Below are 19650 nucleotides of genomic sequence, written 5' to 3'. Positions count from 1 at the left end.
AATTGTGTTAAGAATGTTGTAATCATTAAAACCAAATAAAGATTTTAATTCGTTACTGTCTTCTATTTCTTGGTTGGCTTTAGATTCATCATCTAACTCCATTAATCCTGATTGCTTATTCGAGGACTTTATTGTTGTCATCGTTAACCTGCAATTCTTCTTCTTCTATGTTATCCCAGAAGAATTTTTCAACCATTTTTATATAATTCATGTTAATTTCTTATCAACACCGAATGGCCATGTCAGACTGCCAGTATTTTTTCGTGTTCCTAGCTCTTCGTTACCGACGTTATAGTTGGGGTAACTATATTTCCAGATTCTTGATTTGTGCTCTGGATCTTCATTTGTTGTGATGATTTCTTTTCCTTTCTGCTGCCTTTCTTTGAGGGCTTAAAGGATTTCATGGTTGCAAGGACATTCTTGAATTGTTGCTTTCAATTCAGTAATAAACTTTGCTGCTGCTGCCTCAATGTTATCTGTAACATGATTAACATGTTGATTTTTAAGCAACCTAAGGATTTCTCCTATTTGTGGCTTAATATTCTTATCGAAATCATCTAGTAGTTCCTTAGTGCTCATCCTAAGATTTTCTTAAGGTATTCTATGATTTCTTTGAATTTGCAGTCGATAACTTCAGTATCATACTTAGTGTTTCTAAGTTGTGACAACTGAACTTCTAATTTTTCAATATTAGCGTTTTGTTTTACTAAGAGCTTTTTTATATCTCTTAGAATTTCTATTTCCACATTACTCCCCCTCTAAAAGAAGTAAAATATCTGTTGAAGATATATTAGGTGATTTTGAAAAATTTTCACTGGGATCTTTACTTAGTCTGAAATAGGACAGTAAGTTGTAGATTCCTAGTAAACATCTTCCTGTAATCTGGTTAAGATTATTAGTTGAAGAAACAATAGTGTTAAGACTATTACTTCTTATTACACCACTGAAGACGTACTTCCTTTGTTCAAGGTCTATCCCTTCATTTAATTTCTTAAACTCTAGAATTTTTCCTTTTTTATAAATATGCGGGTGCATATTAGTATTTAAAACGACTACAAATGATCCAGTTTAACATGTACAAATTAAAAAGAAATAAATAGAACAGCTGAGTTGCCAGGACTCGTCAAAGATGCTGACTACTCTTGAAGAGATAATTACCCTCATTTGCTGTGTTGGAATGCTTGCAATAACTCATCCAGGATAAAATAACCCCGAGATTGGTGTTCACAGTAACAAATTCAGCTTTGACTAGTACCTCAGGCGCCGGAAAAATCACTGACTGTGTTTGGGAGAGCAGAGAAAGTAGAGAGGAAAAGAAGAGAATGTAAGGTGTGGTATACTAGAGGCTAAGTGTAACTGATCCACCCTGCATTAATATTAGAATCAAAACTGCTCATTTAATAAATAAATCAAAACTGTTGATTTTGAATTTAAATAAAATATAACAACTTGTATATTTAATCCACAATTTTGAATATATATTACATGTATCTGAAATCGAGCCGAGCAGAAACAATAACCCAGCCCAACTGATAAATTAATACTAATTAAAAAAATTAAATCACATATAAATAAAATCCTCTTCCAGGTCATCTCGCGTACGCAAGACGGCGAGACATTCGCGCAAATCGCCCTTCGACCCGGGACGGGGCGGGGCGGCGGCGGGGCGCATGAAGCACGCAAGAACACCATGCACCATCACACACCTTAGTAGTTGTACACTACCCATGTGTGTGATACAATATAAAGCCAACACCCCCTTTATTTATTTCAACGTGGCACAAAATAACACATACTCGTTTCAAGCCCTTTCAAGCCACTAACTTCAACTCTATTTCTCTATGGATTTCATTAAGAAAAATTCTTAAACCCATACATGAAAGTTTAAGTTCCCATATCAAGGAACAACTTCCAATCATTATATTTTGAAATTAACATCAAGAACATAATAAAACCTATGATCTAAAACTCCATTTTTCTAACACTTTGTCTTAAATGACCACAGGGGAGAATGCTTAATCAAATAGCAACTTCTATCAAGAATGCTTTTTAGATTATGAGGTGTGGGGGAAGAATGGGGGGAGAGGGTAAGTACTTCAAAAATAATCTACTTCAGAAGGTACTTACTAAATGTCTTCAGAAGCTATCTGATTTATATGTAGGATGGAGAACAAGGGCGAGTGCCTATCCTAATGTTGAGCATGGAAGAAAGAAATCCTCAGAAAAGGCCGGCTATAGTACTTCTACATAGAACAAATACGTGTAAAGAATAGTTACATCCTTTACTTGAGGCATGTTTTGCAGTTCTTGTAGACCTTTCCTTTTAAATATACAAGGACTTGGATTTTCAAATACATTTCTGTTGTTCAGGCATATGCATCACATGATTATGTAGCTGTTGCCATCAATTCTCGTTACCATGGGGAGCGTTCCAGCAGTCTTACTGCCTACCAAGGTGTCAGATATGATATTTTTCTTTTGCTTGATGGTGTTTTTCATTTCCTACTTATTTCAGTATTTTCATACAAAGAAACTCAGAAATGAATGCTTATGAACCAATAGTTAGATGTGCAATTGTGTTGGTAGTAACTTTGATTTTTCTGAAGTCGTGTGAACACTTTCAGATTGAAGTTATTTGTGGTTCACCCAAATAAATCAATCGGATAAAGTCAAAAATTCTGCTAGAAGAGAGAATGTGTTTTTGTTGTGAATTTCAAGAAAATGAACCAACCCCTAAAATTGATCAATGCAACACCTATATATGGATGTCAGCAGATGTGTCTTTTGCCAACAGACACATCTCAGTCTTTTGCCAATAGACACATCTCAGTTTAACAATCATGGCTAAAACTAACATACACATCTTATTTCAACAGGTGTGACTACTGCCAATGGACATGTCTCATAAACAATAATACCAAAATCACAATAAACTCGAACAAAGCGTGCACTCCGCACTCTCCCGACTTGTTCAATTTAATATTATGATTATATTGATCAACTAATCAGTCCAATTACACTAAAATATCCAACAATCCTCCCCCATTTTAGCGTAATCCATGATTAACTAAAATAAATTCACAACAAACAACAAACTCATGCATAAATGAAATATCGTGATGATTGAATTTCATATTAGTATATTACACATTCCATATATTCGAATATCAAGGTATCACTATGGATTGAACCTCTACTATTCATAGAGAATACACGAAGATAATATACACATAAATTTACATTCTCAAATTGTTCTTACTTGACACTATCTTTTACTAGCCTTGTGTCCTAATCCTTCATAAGCATATAAAAGCCAAGTCCTAGCTTCTTGAAGCGGCTAAACTTCATGCTCAAATAGGTAGTTCTTTTACTCTCGCACCTGCATATACAATTTTTTAAAAGAACTATTAAGAAGATAAGCTTCAACCTCCTCAACTTGCAGGTCTGAACACATACCTTGGGATGATACTTCTAATATGTACCAATCTCTAGATGTTAAGCTTTCCACATTGAATTCAGCACCTAATGTAATATTAGGTGAGAATTGGGTTTCTCAACATGAGAGACTTTTAGATGGATTTCAATCCCATCCCCACAGCCGACTTGTGCACAAGATCTCTACTCAACCCATTGGTTAGATGATCGGTTAAATTATGTTGAGTTCTTATAAACTCCACTGATATAACACCATGTGTGATAAGCTCACGAATCATGTTGTGTCTAATACCTAAGTGTCTAGACTTGCATTTGAACACTTGTCTATAAGCATTATCCAAAGCAGACTATTTATCACATCTGATAGATATGGGTGATATCGGTTTAGGCCACAATGGAATCTCATAAATCAGATTTCTTAGCCATTCACCTTCTTTACCAGCCGCTGATAATGCCATAAATTCAGATTCCATCGTTGAATCAGTAGTGCAACTCTGTTTCTTTGATGTCCAAGAGATAGCACCTCCTCCAAGAAGGAATACCCAGCCACTTGTGGAAGAATGATCTTCCTTATTGGAAATCCAACTTGCATCTGAATGAACTTCAATAACCGAAGGAAATCTAGTATATATCAAACCATAATCCATGGTTCCTTTCAAGTACTTGAACACTCGACTTAAGGCTTTCCAATGATGTGAACTTGGTTTGCTTGTATACCTACTAAGCTTTCCAACAACATAGGCAATATCCGGCCTAATGTTTATCATGGCATAGATAAGACTACCAATAGACCTTGAGTATTCAAGTTGAGATACTGCCACACCCTTATTAGGTAGGAGCTTAATACTAGGATCAAGAGGAGTGCTAACAGGAGAACAATCCTTAAAATTAAATCTTTTCAAAATCTTCTCAATATAATGAGATTGAGAAATTGAAATACCATTGTTCTCACGCTTGATCTTTATATCAAGAATCACCTCAGTCTCCCCCATGTCTTTCATATCAAAATTAAATGACAAGAACCTTTTTATTTTATTCACTTGATTTTGGTCAGTACCAAAAATCAACATGTCATCCACATATAAACAAATTATAACTCCTTTACCAGAAGCATCAAATTTGCTATATACACACTTGTCTACTTGGTTAAGAAAATAACCATTAGACAAGACCACATTATCAAATTTATCATGCCAATCCTTCGGTGCTTGTTTTAGACCATAAAGTGATTTCTTCAACTTACACACCTTGTTCTCATAACCAGGCATAACAAACCCTTCGGGTTGTTTCATATAAATCTCTTCATCTAATTCACCATTCAAGAATGCAGTTTTCACATCCATTTGATGAATGACAAGGTTGTGTATAGCAGCAAGTGCTATTAACAACCTAATAGTGGAAGTCCTAGCAACAGGAGCATAAGTATCAAAATAATCAATCCCTTCTTTTTGTCTAAAGCCTCGGATAACCAATCTAGCTTTAAACTTCCGTTTATCACCCTTGTCATCCTTAGAATTCTTAGAAGGTCCACCAACTTCAACCATATTTACAGAAGAATCACCGACTTGGTTCTTTCCCTTAGGATTATTCTCAATTTCTTGAGTTCTCAAAGCTTCTTCAATTCTGAAGTGACTTCCAAGTTCAACCAGCGTCATATCATCTTTATTATGTTTCAAGGTGTGTTTAAAATCCTTCCATGATGGTGGCAGTTTGTCTATAACACCATAAACAGAGATAGATTCATCCATCTTCAAATTGTGTTGAACAAATTGTCCCAGAATCCTTAACAATTCATTGTATTGTTCTACCACCGGTCTAGAATCGACCATTTTATAGTTCATAAAATTACTGACCAGAAACTTCTTACGAGAAGCATCTTCTGCCATGTACTTGGATTCAAGAGAATCCCACAATTCTTTCGCTGAATCAATATTTTGGTATACATCGAAAAGGGAATCAGACATACCGTTCAAGATGTGACCGCGGAAGATGTAATCATCATTTTCCCATTTGCAGCGCTTCCTTGTTTGTTCAATAGTTTTCCCATGGCATGTAAGTCAAAAATTCTGCAAGAAGAGAGAATGTGTTTTTGTTGTGAATTTCAAGAAAATGAACCAACCCCTAAAATTGATCAATGCAACACCTATATATGGATGTCAGCATATGTGTCTTTTGCCAACAGACACATCTCAGTCTTTTGAATAGACACATCTCAGTTTAACGGTCATGACTAAAATTAACAGACACATCTTATTTCAACAGGTGTGAGTGCTGCCAATGAACATGTCTCATAAACAATAATATCAAAATCACAATAAACTCGAACAAAGCGTGCACTCCGCACTCTCCCGACTTGTTCAATTTAATATTATGATTATATTGATCAACTAGTCAATCCAATTACACTAAAATATCCAACAAATTGCATATAAAAAAACAGATGTGTATATATACCCCACGAGCAACGTATATAATTCCTCAATGTAAATGTTTTGGCACAAACTGAAGTGGTAGTTGAAATGGTAATATTTCAACATGTAGTACATATAGCCTCTTCCACTGATCTAAAGATTGTGTCCTACTTACATGCTGTTATGGAGTTAGTCCGAAACTGATTCTAGTCTCGATGCAGGCTTTGGTATTAGCTTGGAAACAGGTGATACAGTGCCATTATGACACAGTGGGATTCTGTCCTTTTAGATTTAATAAGTCATACAGTATATGATTTTAGATGCATCCTCATTTCTTTTCTGAACTAGTTCTCAGACTTGATAAAACTGGCTGATTATCTTACAAGAAGGGATGAAATAGACCCTTCTAGGATAGGAATCACTGGTGAATCATTTGGAGGTGTGCACATGATACTTAAAAAACTGGAACACAATTTTAATTATTCCAAATACCGAATTAACAGTTACACCTTGTGGTGCAGGAATGTACTCATGGTTTGCTGCAGTTGCTGACACTCGCTACTCAGCGGTTGTCCCTATAATTGGCGTACGAGTAAATTAAAATTTTAAAGTTATTTATACTTTAAATTATAGATGTATACTCAGGAATAAGATTTGGAAAAGTTGATTGTTTGAGCAATGTGCTTGTAGGGATTTCGATTGGCCATGGAAAATGGAAAATGGCAGGCTCGAGTTAACAGTATTAAGCCCATATATTATAGGTGAGCAAATGACTCGAGAAAGAGATCTAATAAGAAAATTTAATCTCTTTGATCCACATTTTTAATCCCTTTTCGAGTACTCCTACTTGTAAAGCACGACGTTCTTTGCTTTTAGCGCTAGCATCATGTAGTTTGTTCCTTACTTGCCTAGTTGCCTGTGCATTTGTAAGTTCATCTTACTTTAAACTCTTTGGAGAGTTTTTAAATTGATAGCCAAAATGGTAAAGGTCAGGGTGCATGATCATTTGATGCAGAACCATTTCACTTGCTACTGTCCTGGCCTATAATTCTGTGTAAATTAATTTCTCTCTTGTAGTACTGAAATTTGAAGAGACAAGTTAGTATGTGTTTGTTATATTCTGGCTAATACATGACGTGTAATTACATTGATGATGAACTGTGCCATGATCTTTCTTTGAACTTTTGCTATACTGAAATACAGAATTAAGCTCCATTTAACAAATTGCCTTCAGAACTGCAGATGTTAAATCGGTGTTTGCATTCCTACAGAAGCACAGAAGGACTTGAACAAGAGTGAAATTGATGAAGAGGTAGTGGAGAAGGTGAGGCAGCTTTGGTGCCTTTTTCAACTTTCGGATACTTGCATCGTATTCTCGAGAATCGGTCATGTCGACTGCAGAATATCATACTTCTAACTACTGCTTATGACTTCAATTTTCCTCAGTTATTATAGTGTGTCAACTGTGTGGATTGATCCACTTCTAGGGATGTCAGCTTACTGCAACTACAAAACAAGTTCTACAATCTCTAACTGCTCAGGTATGGGACAAGATAGCTCCAGGTTTAGCCTCACAGTTTGATGCACCTTACGCCATTCCAATCATTGCACCACGACCTCTGCTGATTTTAACTGGTATGATTCAGCATCTTCCAAATCATCATCCGATTTTCATAAATTCATTTCCATAGGATTATTTTTTTAACTTCAAGAAAAAGAAAAAAATGTGGCTTACCTCATACAGGGGAGAAAGATCCTCGTTGCCCTCTAGAAGGTCTTTGAATACCAAAACTCAGAGCAGTCCAGACATGAAAATGCCGGTTTGAGTATTCTTCTCCAGATGATAGCAGAATGCGGAATATGGCATAGGATGACACCTTCAATGGTTAAAGAAGCAAGCGATTGGTTTGACAGATATCTCAAATACTCCCTCCGTCCCTCCCAATTGTTATCGTTTCTAAAAGAATTTTTAAAAAAAAAAATAGTTAAAATGCGTGCCGGACACTCTCTCAGAAACGATAACAATTGGGTGGGACTGAGGGAGTAATCATTTGCACTATCGAGTCTCGTCAATCATGACTGGTTTTAATGTTTCCTTTTCAAGTCCAACATCTATTCGGGGGTCATTGTAACTTATCTTCATCAAGCACTGCAGATCACTGTGGAGAGTGGAATGTTAATGCATGTTAAAATTTAAGCAACATTTCTTGAGTGCATTTCTAGAGAATCACAAAATTTTAAATTTAAGTACATTCAGCAACCTGATTGAATACAACTGTTACAGGGTAAGATAGTTGGGTAAAATGGATTAAATTAATTAAGACTATTAATCTTATCTAGTATTCTTAATTACCAAGGGACTTGTTAAGAATAAGCCCCATCTAATTTTACCAACAAAAAATCAATTTAACTTTTATAGGACAAAATATATTAGTAATACTATAGATTTTAGCTTCTATTAAAAAATTAAGAGCATATATAAATGACTTTTCAGATTTCAGAGAGAACACGGCAGGAGTGCAATTGACAACTTCTGATTAATTTAAATATTCCATCTCACCGCCGTAGTTTAATTTCAAATTTTTACATTTTTTAAATAAAAGTTAAGTGGTGGTACATTTTCATTTACATTTACACCTATCTATAATATATTTTTAATTATTATCCTTTATAATTATATTTTTTAATTAATTTTAAATAAAATTTCAAGTACCAATTATTATTTTTTTAAAATAATTATAAAAATGATATGTACAAGTCACTCCCTCTGCAATTATACTTTGAGATGGCCGGATTGGTAAAACGAGTTTAGCAAAAATTAAATATGAATCCGACTTTTTTTGTCAAATCCCAATCATCAAATTTGAACTCGTCGAGATCGGGTTTGGGTTTGGGTTAGGAGATCTCTACCAAAATTGTTTCTCAATAGAATATTAAGATCTGATTTGATAATATAAAATAAATATTTTTTATACTAATATTAGCAATAATATAATATAGTATATACTCCCTCCGTCCCTCCCAAATGTTTACATTTGGGTGGGGCGCGGAGTTTAAGAAAAATGATAAAGTAGTGGAGAAAAGTTGAAAAAATGAGTAAAGTAGTGGGACCGATTAATATTATATGTATAAAGTGGTTATAGTGGAGGAAAATAGTGGATGTAGTTAATTTAAAAACTATAAAAACTTTACTATTTTTGGAAAGTTTTGAAATGTAAACAATTGGATGAGACATCCCAAAAAGGAAAGTGTAAACAAATGGGAGGGACAGAGGGAGTATTATACTAAAACAATCCATCAATCAATCAACCGTACCCGGTGTATCAATCGTGTATAAATCCTACACAGTGTCCGGGAAGGAATAGCGTATGTAACTTTACCTTCATTCTAAAGAATGAAAAGTCTATTTCGTCAAAAAAATCCCCGGCACCCCATGATTTTCTTCACATTAAACTTATCTAAACTGTAAAAATTTTCGCTCATTACATCACTTAAACCCTTTCCTCCCAGATTTGGAGGTCAATAGTGATTGTCGTACGTCTATTCTATTTCTCATATTGCAATCATTTTGATACCACAAACTCAATATTTCCCTCGGAGAACACGCTCTAAACTAAATGTTTTGAATTTACCACATTCCTACCAAAAAAAACTGAAATAGAACACAACCCATCTACCATATCGTATAATTAGTTATATGAGTATAAAAAGTGAAATTTTAGCACCTACACCAACAACTAAAAAACTATTAATGACGATGAAAATAAATTACCAAACTTAATAAGTATAAGTATTAAACAAAGAAAATTATTAAAATAAGTATACTAAATTACATGCTACACATGCAAACTACGAAAGTCAAAACTAATGTCAACCTAATCCGACTGTGCCAAGATCTCTTATCTGAGGTCAGGTCATCTCCAAGGTTTAGCGCCCTCAAATCCAGTGTGAGTAGGTCAGCCCAAGTCCGCCTTGGCCTCCCTTTTCTTCTTGATCCCGATACCAGTAAATCCTCCACCCCGCGCACTGGAGCAGATACCCTTCTTCTCCGAATATGACCAAACCAACGCAACCGTCCTTCTCTCACTTTTTATGTGATAGGCGCAACTCGTAATTGATTCCGAAAAAACCAATTGACAATCTATCCAACATGGTACGTCCACAAATTCACCTTAATATTCGCATTTCCACTATATCTATCATATGCCCTTGAGCCTTTTTTTAATGTCCAGCACTCCGACCCGTATAACAAAGCTGGTTTAATCGTTATCCTGTAAAATTTTCCTTTTACTTTTAAAGAAATCTTCTTATCGCACAATACTCCTGTAGCCGCCCACCATTTAGCCATACTGATTTGATACGACGAGTAACATCCGCATCGATCCCCCCTTCTTTATGCAAAACGAAACCCATATACATGAAATTATCTTTAGGGGGTAATATCTGATCGCCCATTAGAATATTTATCCTCTCCTCATTGGGCTGATTAGTAAAATTACATCATAAATATTTTATATTGGAATGACTAACACACAATCTATTAAATACCAATATAATTATCCATCGCTCGCATTATACTAATACTACAATATATTATACTAATATGTATATATATATGATAGTATTTCTATATAATAGTATATATATAAAATAATATTTCTATATTAACACGAGTTACTTGGGTCTGGCTCGAATTTGAACTGATAAAGTTTTGGATTTTTGTGATTGGGTTTAAGAGAGTATATCTAAATGTAAACCAACCAAAATATAATTCTGGTTTAAAACTCAAACTCAAACTCAAACTCAAACTCAAATTTAAAAGCAAATTAAAAATATTCCGGTTTAGTAAAATTCAATGATATTAATAAGAATTAGTTATGTATCGGTTCGGTTCTAATTTGTATCTAATATTTGTACCGAAAATTAAAGCGATAATTATCTCTCTGAAATGGTAGATAGAAAATATTGACTTTGGAGAATGAGCAGGGAAGGGGCACAACGGAAGCAGCAGCATGGAATTGCGTGCCAAATATCCTTAACTTCCTATTCCTATTACTTCTAGATTCATACTCCAACCCCCAATCCTTATCGCCACGTGTTTTTTAAATACTCGTTCCCTCCCAAAATATAAGTTATTTTGACACATATTTTAAGGCAAATAAAAAAAATGGCTCCACAAATTATTTTTCAAACTTTCTTTCTTTGAATAAAAGTATACAAATTAAATTTTAATTCAGGAAAACAATTTTTAGAAAAAAGTATGCGAAATTATGACATTTATATAATTTAAAATATGCATAAAAAAAATTAAAAGGAATTGTATTTTGGGATGGAGGGAGTAACATTACTCCGTTCAAACTCTAATTGAAGCTCGATAAAATAATATTTAGTAAAATAATAAATTTATTAAAATAATATTTTTTTCCGGCGCTAACCTAATGAACATAATGTATATTTACTCCAGATAAAGTAATAAATTCGCCCAAGTATTATATTTTTTTATCCCACCCACATCTGCACTCTATATTTTTCCTGCACCCACGAGATACATACAAGATGCATTGACCGTAATCTGTATAGTAAAATTATTATTTTTTAAATTTTTTAGAAATAAAATTTTTTAATTATATATTTTTATTCAGAAAAAGAAATTTTAAAAATTATTATTTAATTATACGGTCAAAATACTTTGAAATAAGTGCAGAAAAGTCAAATGACTATTAAAAAGAAACAGATAAAATACTTCTATAATATTTTCGAATCAAAACGGTTACGGAAAATATCATTGCATTAAATCAAATAATGATATTTTATTTAATTTCCTACAAATCAGAAATTTCAATAATGTTTACTAAATTTATTTATTTTGGTTGCAACTTGCAATTCAGAAAAATCGATTCAAAATTACAAAAGCTGTCAAACTCGACTATAAATTTGTACATACAAAACATTTGATACACGGAATAGACAGAAAAATTTAGCTACAATATTGAGAAAATGGAGGCAACAGCTGATCGGAGAATAGCTACTTTGGCCCGTCACCTTGAGGCTTCATCTCTATCGTATTCACAGATTAATAATACAATTTCAAGCTCACCCACTTCCTCAAATTCTTCTGTGTTTGCTCATCTTGCTCGTGCCCCTGAAGATCCCATTCTTGGGGTACGTTAGTCCCTCTCTCTCTCTCTCTCTCTCTCTCTCTCTCTCTCTCTCTCTCTCTCTCTCTCTCTCTCTTTCCTTCTCTCTCTCTCTCTCTCTCTCTCTCTCTCTCTCTCCCTCCCTCCCTCTCTCTCTCTCTCTCTCTCTCTCTCTCTCTCTCTCCTCTCCCTCTCTTCTCTCTCTCTCTCCCCCCTCTCTCTCTCTCTCTCTCTCTCTCTCTTTTCTTTTAACACATTCTTGATTTTTTTTATTGTCTCAATTATTTACTCCACCTTTAAATACAGTTATACACATAATTGGTAGTTTGCAGTGATCTTGTGCCTTGCTGAAATAATGATATGTTCAACAATTTTGTTATTAAATGATTGTAGTTAATCAAGACCTTTTTTTTGTAATATTTCTATTTCAAGAAAGCAGAGTCTCTTAGTTAAGGTCTAGCACTATAAGCCCATGAACTTGACTATAGTGTTCAAACTCGTGATCACTCGATATACTAGAGCTCTGATAACATGTTAAATTTGATAATTCTCCCGAACTGTGCTAGGAAAAAATATGAATTGTATTTTATATCGTTTTTCGATATTCTCTTGCAGTTTCCTATTCTGAAACTTTTGTTTTAAGGAGAAATGACTTCTTTCTATTCACATTGGCTATGTTTGTGTTATGGATTATAATTTACTAATTATTACCTTATTAATCTTAGATTTAAAGGACTATTGTTGCATTCATTTACATTTCGATAATCTTTCTAGTTCATTTCTGTAGAATCATAATACATAGTTAAAGGAGAGATTACAAATACAATCCCATAGAAATGAATCAATTTTTTTTTAATATTTAGGTTTACTCGTATTATTCAGGGAATTAGAATCCTTGTACAATACATTGCACACTTAATGTCAAAGCATAAATAATGTATTTTTCCTACATATAACCACCAAAACTTTGTATTGTGATTTACATTTTTTCTATGACGCTTGCATACACTAGCTAAACTGATTATATTGATATTTTGTAATAAAAGGTGACAGTATACTTGGCTAGTAGAAAGAAGCTTAATATTATTACAGAAAAGTATAGGTTGCATATCGAGTATCTAAATGTTCTTTAAGAGTATGGTGTGTAGAATTGTAGTGTTCGATACTTTTTCCATGTCTTCATAAATTTGCTCCTTGAGCTGTAAGTGTATCATTTTCTGTACCAAACTGATTGGTTTCTTTTCATTAACATTAAAAATGCTGGATCTTGATGCTTTTCTTGAACTGACACTATTTTTCCTCTAATTTTTTATAAACAAGTAGGTCACTGTAGCATTTAACAAAGATTCCAGTCCATCGAAGTTGAACTTGGGCGTTGGTGCTTATCGAACAGAGGTGAGCATTTAGAATTTGTTTAATGACATGGTAATCGATGTACAGCCTAATATAACTTTAGGCAGCGATTTTTTTTTTGTTTTGTTTTGAGACGGAGAGGCGTGTTATTGGAGGCATTCCTCCCATTTGCAATTATCTGATAATATAGTAGTTGCAGCTCTTACAGCTAGTAGTACTTTAAATTATAATTTCTATCTGCAAACATCTGTCTAACTACAAACATTTCATGTACATCATGGTCCTTGATAAGGCATCTTTTTAGAGAGACGTTTTGCAGTCTAGTGGGAATGTTTTTCCTTCACTTTGTTTTCACATTGTCTGTTAATCTATCAAAGTCAATCTCCTACACGTTGGCTGTACAGTGCTTAAGCAATATCTCTGATCCAAAAATGTTTGGATGTTTTTATTCGTGTAATAGGAAGGAAAGCCTCTTGTTTTGAATGTTGTGAGACAAGCAGAAAAGCTACTTGTTAATGACAGGTCAGTGTTTGTTTCTTTTTCCAGTTAAATTATCCCTTATTTTTTGTGATATCATAATTCATAATCAGGAAAGTGCTGAGATGAATATTTTATTTCATTATGTGCAGCTCTCGTAATAAGGAGTATATTCCAATTGTTGGACTGGCCGACTTTAATAAGCTTAGTGCCAAGCTCATACTTGGTGCCAACAGGTACAAAAGATGTCAATTCTCTTTATCAAAATTAAATTTAAACAACTTTGTTACTGATTGCTTATGTATAAATTGTAGCTCCTGGCCTTCAAGTGAGCATAATTAAATTGTTATGGTCTTTCTGTATCTCTTCTAAATTTATATATTCTCTCGTACTTTCCTGTAGTACCAGAGTTTTAGCTGACATGATACTCTGTTCAGATTATGTGGAGATTAGATGATTAAACTTGGGTAAACTGTTACTGAACGGTATATAAATGTCTGTGAGATTTGTATAACAGTTGTGCAATATGAAAATACAGTTTGTTGTTTTATTGAATGTATTCATTCTAAACAAGACCATTGCTTAAGATTGGACGGGTTTGGCATTTGAGGATTACTATACTCATCGTATGTATTACATTGTGCTTTTTTGGTGCACTAGTTTCATTCTTTTAGCTTAATGCGTCTAATGACATTAATAATCCTGTATGTTTTATAACAGTCCCGCAATTCAGGAGAACAGGGTTGCAACTGTACAGTGTTTGTCTGGTACTGGTTCCCTACGGGTTGGTGCCGAATTTTTGGCTAGACATTATCACCAGGTAGAAAAACCATTTAGTCCTTTTCCCCAGTTTCCTAAGCAGTTGAAAATTACTTTTGGTTTTCATAATTAGTCTTATAAATCTACTCATATTAGTCTTAACTTTGCAGCGGACTGTGTATATTACTCAACCAACATGGGGAAACCACCCCAAAGTTTTTGCTCTAGCAGGTTTGGCAGTGAGTACGTACCGATACTATGACCCTACAACCCGTGGACTCAACTTTCAAGGTAGGACTGTTCTTCATGTTAATGTTGCGAATTTAAAATCACATTCTCACCTGTTATCTTCATATGAACCATATTTCAAAAGATAAGAGTCTTACAAGTTTTTACATGGCCAATCACAAGTTCAGATTGTATTAAACTGTACCGAGTCAGCATGTTTACCTATTCTCAGACCTGGAAGTCTTTTTGATATACATTATACAAGGTTGCAATTCATATAAATTCATGTTAGATCGATTTTTATTCTGAGTTTATACTTAGTTTTAGATGGACAATTTGACCAAGTGAATTATGCAGTCCTTTTCCATTATTTCAATCTTTGACAAAGTTTTCTCCCGATCATATAGTAACCTACAGTAGATGATATTGTGAAACTTTCTGCCATAAATTTAATTTGTTTTGTGTCCTGTATAGTTGGTAATTGATATAATCTCATTGATATACATCGTGAATATTTAAATACACACGCAGAGTGAGGGAGAGAGATCCGTATAGGACCATAATATATACTGGTAAAGCCTTAATTGCACTTCTTGTTTACGCTGTTTTGTCCTTAATGATGAATGACAGGATTGTTAGAGGACCTTGGTTCTGCACCATCTGGTGCAATTGTACTCCTTCATGCATGTGCTCATAATCCTACTGGTGTTGATCCAACTCTGGCACAATGGGAACAGATGAGGCAGTTAATACGCTCAAAAGGATTGTTACCTTTCTTTGATAGTGCTTATCAGGTGAATTTTACATACATTGAAGGCAGAATCACCTATTCCTAATTTTCAGGGACCTAAATAAAAGTAACGAGTAGAGATATAATGCTCTAAATGGTAGTCATATTATTCTGAGGTTTTAACGGGTATTAATAATCTAGGGATTTGCAAGTGGAAGTCTGGATCGTGATGCAGAGCCTGTTCGTATGTTTGTAGCTGATGGCGGTGAATGTCTTGTTGCTCAAAGTTATGCCAAGAATATGGGGTTATATGGGGAACGTGTTGGTGCCTTGAGCATCGTAAGTCATCTTTTTAATGTATCTTATATGTTCTCTGATCTCTTCCTAATTAAACTGACCCTAGATATTCTTGTAATTTATACTTCAAGCACTTCTTCTGTAAAAAAAACTCATTCTCTTTTCCACACTTATAATTATTAGCCATCTAATTGTTTGCATACTACCTCCTTTTCAAGTAACAAATATTCACAATTCTCGTAACTGAAATATCTATCCCTTTCAGTGTGATCAGTTGCAAATTTTAGTATAGAGAAAATACAAAGTTCTACCAAGTTATATGAGTTACGTATCGGTGTTCGCTCTAAGCATTGGTTGAAGATTGATTTCTATCTCTTGGACATCTACAAATTTTACATCTGATTTTTTCTGAAATATTTACCATTGTTTTTTTGTTGATAGTATAAAATAGCTACTGAATTGTTTGTAAAAATGGGAACCGTCTAATAAGTTAAAAGTAGCACACAAAATTTTATTGCTGTATCTTAATATGTGTTGTTGGAAAACATCTACTGCTGGAGAACCATGTCTCCAGATTTCCGTATGAAATTTAAGATGTTAAAAAATGGAGTGGTTAAATAATTCTAGTAGCTGTAATTAATTTGCTCAATGTGTATATTAGGATATGTTAAGAGCTGTAATGTGACCCACATGTTCCACTATGTAGGTTTGTAAGGCTGCTGATGTTGCGAGTCGAGTTGAAAGCCAGTTAAAACTTGTGATCAGACCAATGTATTCAAGCCCACCCATTCATGGTGCATCTATTGTCGCTACCATTCTCAAGGACAGGTAATTTTATAGACTGCCTGAGAAACTTGTCATATTCGATCATCTAAAGAATAAAGGACATGGTTGTTCTGGACTGATAGCTTATTTACTTGGTTGTTCTGGACTGATAGCTTATTTACTCGAATTTTGTATAAAGTTTCATCCATAAATTATCCCATGGACTAATTTAAATGAAGATCTAGTTCATTTACTTGTAGTATTGTCCTATCAAGTGGGTGGTATTAAATAATCCCTCTGAATGTACTACTACAAAGTGACCAAAACTTGTTCATGAAACTTTTTAAAGGGAAGATGAGTATAAATTATAAACACCGAGGGAATATTATTGATATTCCTTGCAAACAACAAAGGCTAGGAGCTGAATCACTTGGCTGTATCAAAGATTGATAATAAAAACAAAAATTAAACCTTACTTTTTTATTCAAGATTTGACAGATTTTTTAAGTCAAGTGTAAGCTAGGAGAATAATCTTTGAAACCTTTTTTGCTTGCAGGAACATGTACCATCAGTGGACTATTGAACTGAAAGAAATGGCTGAACGTATTATTAGCATGCGCCAACAACTTTTTAATGCTCTGAAATCTAGAGGTACCAGTTATTATTTTAAGTGTGGAGTTACTGTGCAGCTACATCTTCACTTGAACCTTTTGACCATGCATAAAGCTGAGCACGCCCATGTACTTTATATAACAACAAAAGTTTAGGACACAGAAACTCGAATGGAGAATGCCAGGAACAAATAATTCTAAAAATATTAGTAAAAATCTTAGGGTATATTTACAATTTCATCATGCATCTACTTCCTTTTCCATTTGGATATGATTTTTATATATGTTGGTGCAGTGGACAGTTACACCCATTTTCTTCCGATTATTTTTGCTATCAATTTTAGTCTTAAGATTCTTGGCATACATGATATTTTAAATTGATGCCGGTACACCATAAATCATATATAGATAATAATAAAATAACACATAGTGATCAAAACCAATACACATATTTTATTCATTTAACTATTTAGTAATAATATGAGAAATATACGAGTCGTTATATCCTCTCCCCCTTAAAAAGATTCTGTCCTCAGAATCTGATTTAACTAAATAAGTGAGGATATTTGTCAAGCATGTCTGGCTCTAACTCTCGAGTGGACTCCTCTACTCGAGGATCTATTCAAAACATACTCACTATAAACATAAACTCATTTCTAAGGACTCGCGCTTAACGATTTAGGATTTGGATCGATCATTTTACGCAAAACAAATTCAGATGAGAGCCCCTTGGCTCCTCAGTTTTTGTCATTACCTTGGCTTATGCACAACTTTAAAAAGAGGTTTTTGGTTTGAACTACTAGCTACTTACTCCCATATGTTAAACTCTCTTCACTATTTTATTTTTAAAGCAGCTTTTAAAGAACTTAAAGTTATAAACACGATAACCTTTAATGCATAAACATTTGCTTACTTCATTTATGATGCCTTAAAACCATGTAATGGATATTCTGTAAGATGTTAGAGACGTTTGGTTAGAGTTGTAGTGATTGCATAACCTCTTCACAATGCGTTCTTTATTTTCTTTCTTCTTGCATTTTTTTTGTCTTTTCTTCTATGGTTTATATCAGTCATCAGCATCGGTTCCTCAATATGGAAGTTCACCTAGATTTGGATCATATGATCACTGAGAAGCAAGCTATCTGTTCCTTTTTAAGATGTCTGACGTCATGCATTTTAAGCAAATTTGTTCAATACTTGTGTTGGTTTTGTAGGTACGCCTGGGGACTGGAGTCACATTATCAAGCAAATTGGAATGTTCACTTTTACGGGTCTCAACTCGAAGCAAGTGGCCTTCATGACCAAAGAATATCATATCTACATGACGTCTGATGGGTAATTATTAATAAGATATCAGTTTCTTATAGTGTTCTTTTACCCCAAGTAGTTTCTTTTGCAGTCTTAATTGTTTTATGTATATAACTTAAAATTTGTATATGCAGGCGCATTAGCATGGCAGGCTTGAGTTCTAGAACTGTTCCACACCTAGCTGATGCAATACATGCTGCTGTTACACGTGTTGTTTAAGCCAGTAACATCTGGAAAACACTAAATATTTCTCATCGTTTCTAGTAGTGAACTCCTACCATCCCAAGTTACTCCTCAATTTTCATTGTTCTCTTTTAATGCTGTGTAATAATTGTAGCCTCTTGTACAAGAGGTAAGCTAAATATCGACTTCCACCAGAGAAGATGATTGTATCAATATCAAAAATTTCAGAAAACATAGCTTGTATTGTAGTGGTATATGTCTTCTGCTCTTATTGATTACTAGAAATAATGTATATGCTGGGGTTCAAAATATATATTATTTTTCTGAGCTCCGGGTTTATTCGAAAGGAAATTTGTGCTTCAGGTTTCAGTTATCTGTGCCTCTGAGTCAGATGCAAACTGCCGGCTCCGTCCCTTGTCATCTGAATGAAATATTCATTTTTATGGCACACCTGTTTAAATTTGGACAAAAATTGCAGAGAACGCCAATTTTGGGGTGTTGGTCCCAAATGTCACCTTTTGGATATAATGGCCCCCAATGTCATTTTAAAAAAATATGGCCTCAAATGTCACTTCAAAACGGGCCTCGGGGTCAGTTTTTTCTATAATTCAAAACGCAATTGCGCGTTCCGTTTTTATTTTTTATTTTTTTTTCAACATGTAAAAAGCATATGCGTGTTGCGTTTTCTTTTTTTTTTCAATGTTAAAACGGAGATTCATGTTTGGTTTTTGTAAACTCAGTTTTTAGTTCCGTTTTGCATGTTAAAACGGAGATTCATGTTTGGTTTTTTCAATTTCTTTTCTTCTCGCTTTATTCTAAGGGATGTTTTATTCGTATTTTTTTTCATATTTATAAATATTTTAATATTTTTAAAACCCAAATTGAGAATTGTGAACCCTAAAATATTAAAAACAGTTAATAATTACAGTTCGGTTCCTAGCCTAAAGGCCCTAAGC

General features: G+C 34.0%; 1 protein-coding gene and 1 pseudogene across 1 annotated transcript; both read left to right on the top strand.

The window, feature by feature from the left end:
* Positions 1-2074: 2074 nt before the first annotated feature.
* LOC141673212 (uncharacterized) lies at positions 2075-8047 on the top strand (annotated as a pseudogene).
* A 3741-nt stretch (positions 8048-11788) lies between these two features.
* LOC141672201 (aspartate aminotransferase, cytoplasmic) lies at positions 11789-19021 on the top strand. Its single transcript, XM_074478739.1, has 12 exons — positions 11789-12008; positions 13307-13378; positions 13797-13858; positions 13966-14049; positions 14534-14633; positions 14743-14863; positions 15431-15594; positions 15732-15869; positions 16534-16655; positions 17149-17243; positions 18418-18538; positions 18646-19021. The coding sequence occupies exons 1-12, from the start codon at positions 11844-11846 to the stop codon at positions 18728-18730; spliced, it is 1329 nt and encodes a 442-aa protein (XP_074334840.1). The 5' UTR covers positions 11789-11843; the 3' UTR covers positions 18731-19021.
* The last annotated feature ends 629 nt before the right edge of the window (positions 19022-19650 follow it).

Source organism: Apium graveolens, chromosome 7 (genome assembly GCF_009905375.1).
Source record: "Apium graveolens cultivar Ventura chromosome 7, ASM990537v1, whole genome shotgun sequence".
NCBI classification, from domain to species: domain Eukaryota; kingdom Viridiplantae; phylum Streptophyta; class Magnoliopsida; order Apiales; family Apiaceae; genus Apium; species Apium graveolens.
The sequence above is the reverse complement of the archived record's forward strand: the minus strand, read 5'-3'. Positions and strand labels throughout refer to the sequence as shown.

Bases quoted from the DNA above. Each gene is read 5' to 3' on its own strand.
- LOC141672201 (XM_074478739.1), top strand. From the start codon at position 11,844: ATGGAGGCAACAGCTGATCGGAGAATAGCTACTTTGGCCCGTCACCTT. The intron at 14,634-14,742 runs GTAGAAAAACCA...TTAACTTTGCAG, and splicing joins TGGCTAGACATTATCACCAG to CGGACTGTGTATATTACTCA. The intron at 14,864-15,430 runs GTAGGACTGTTC...GATGAATGACAG, and splicing joins CCGTGGACTCAACTTTCAAG to GATTGTTAGAGGACCTTGGT.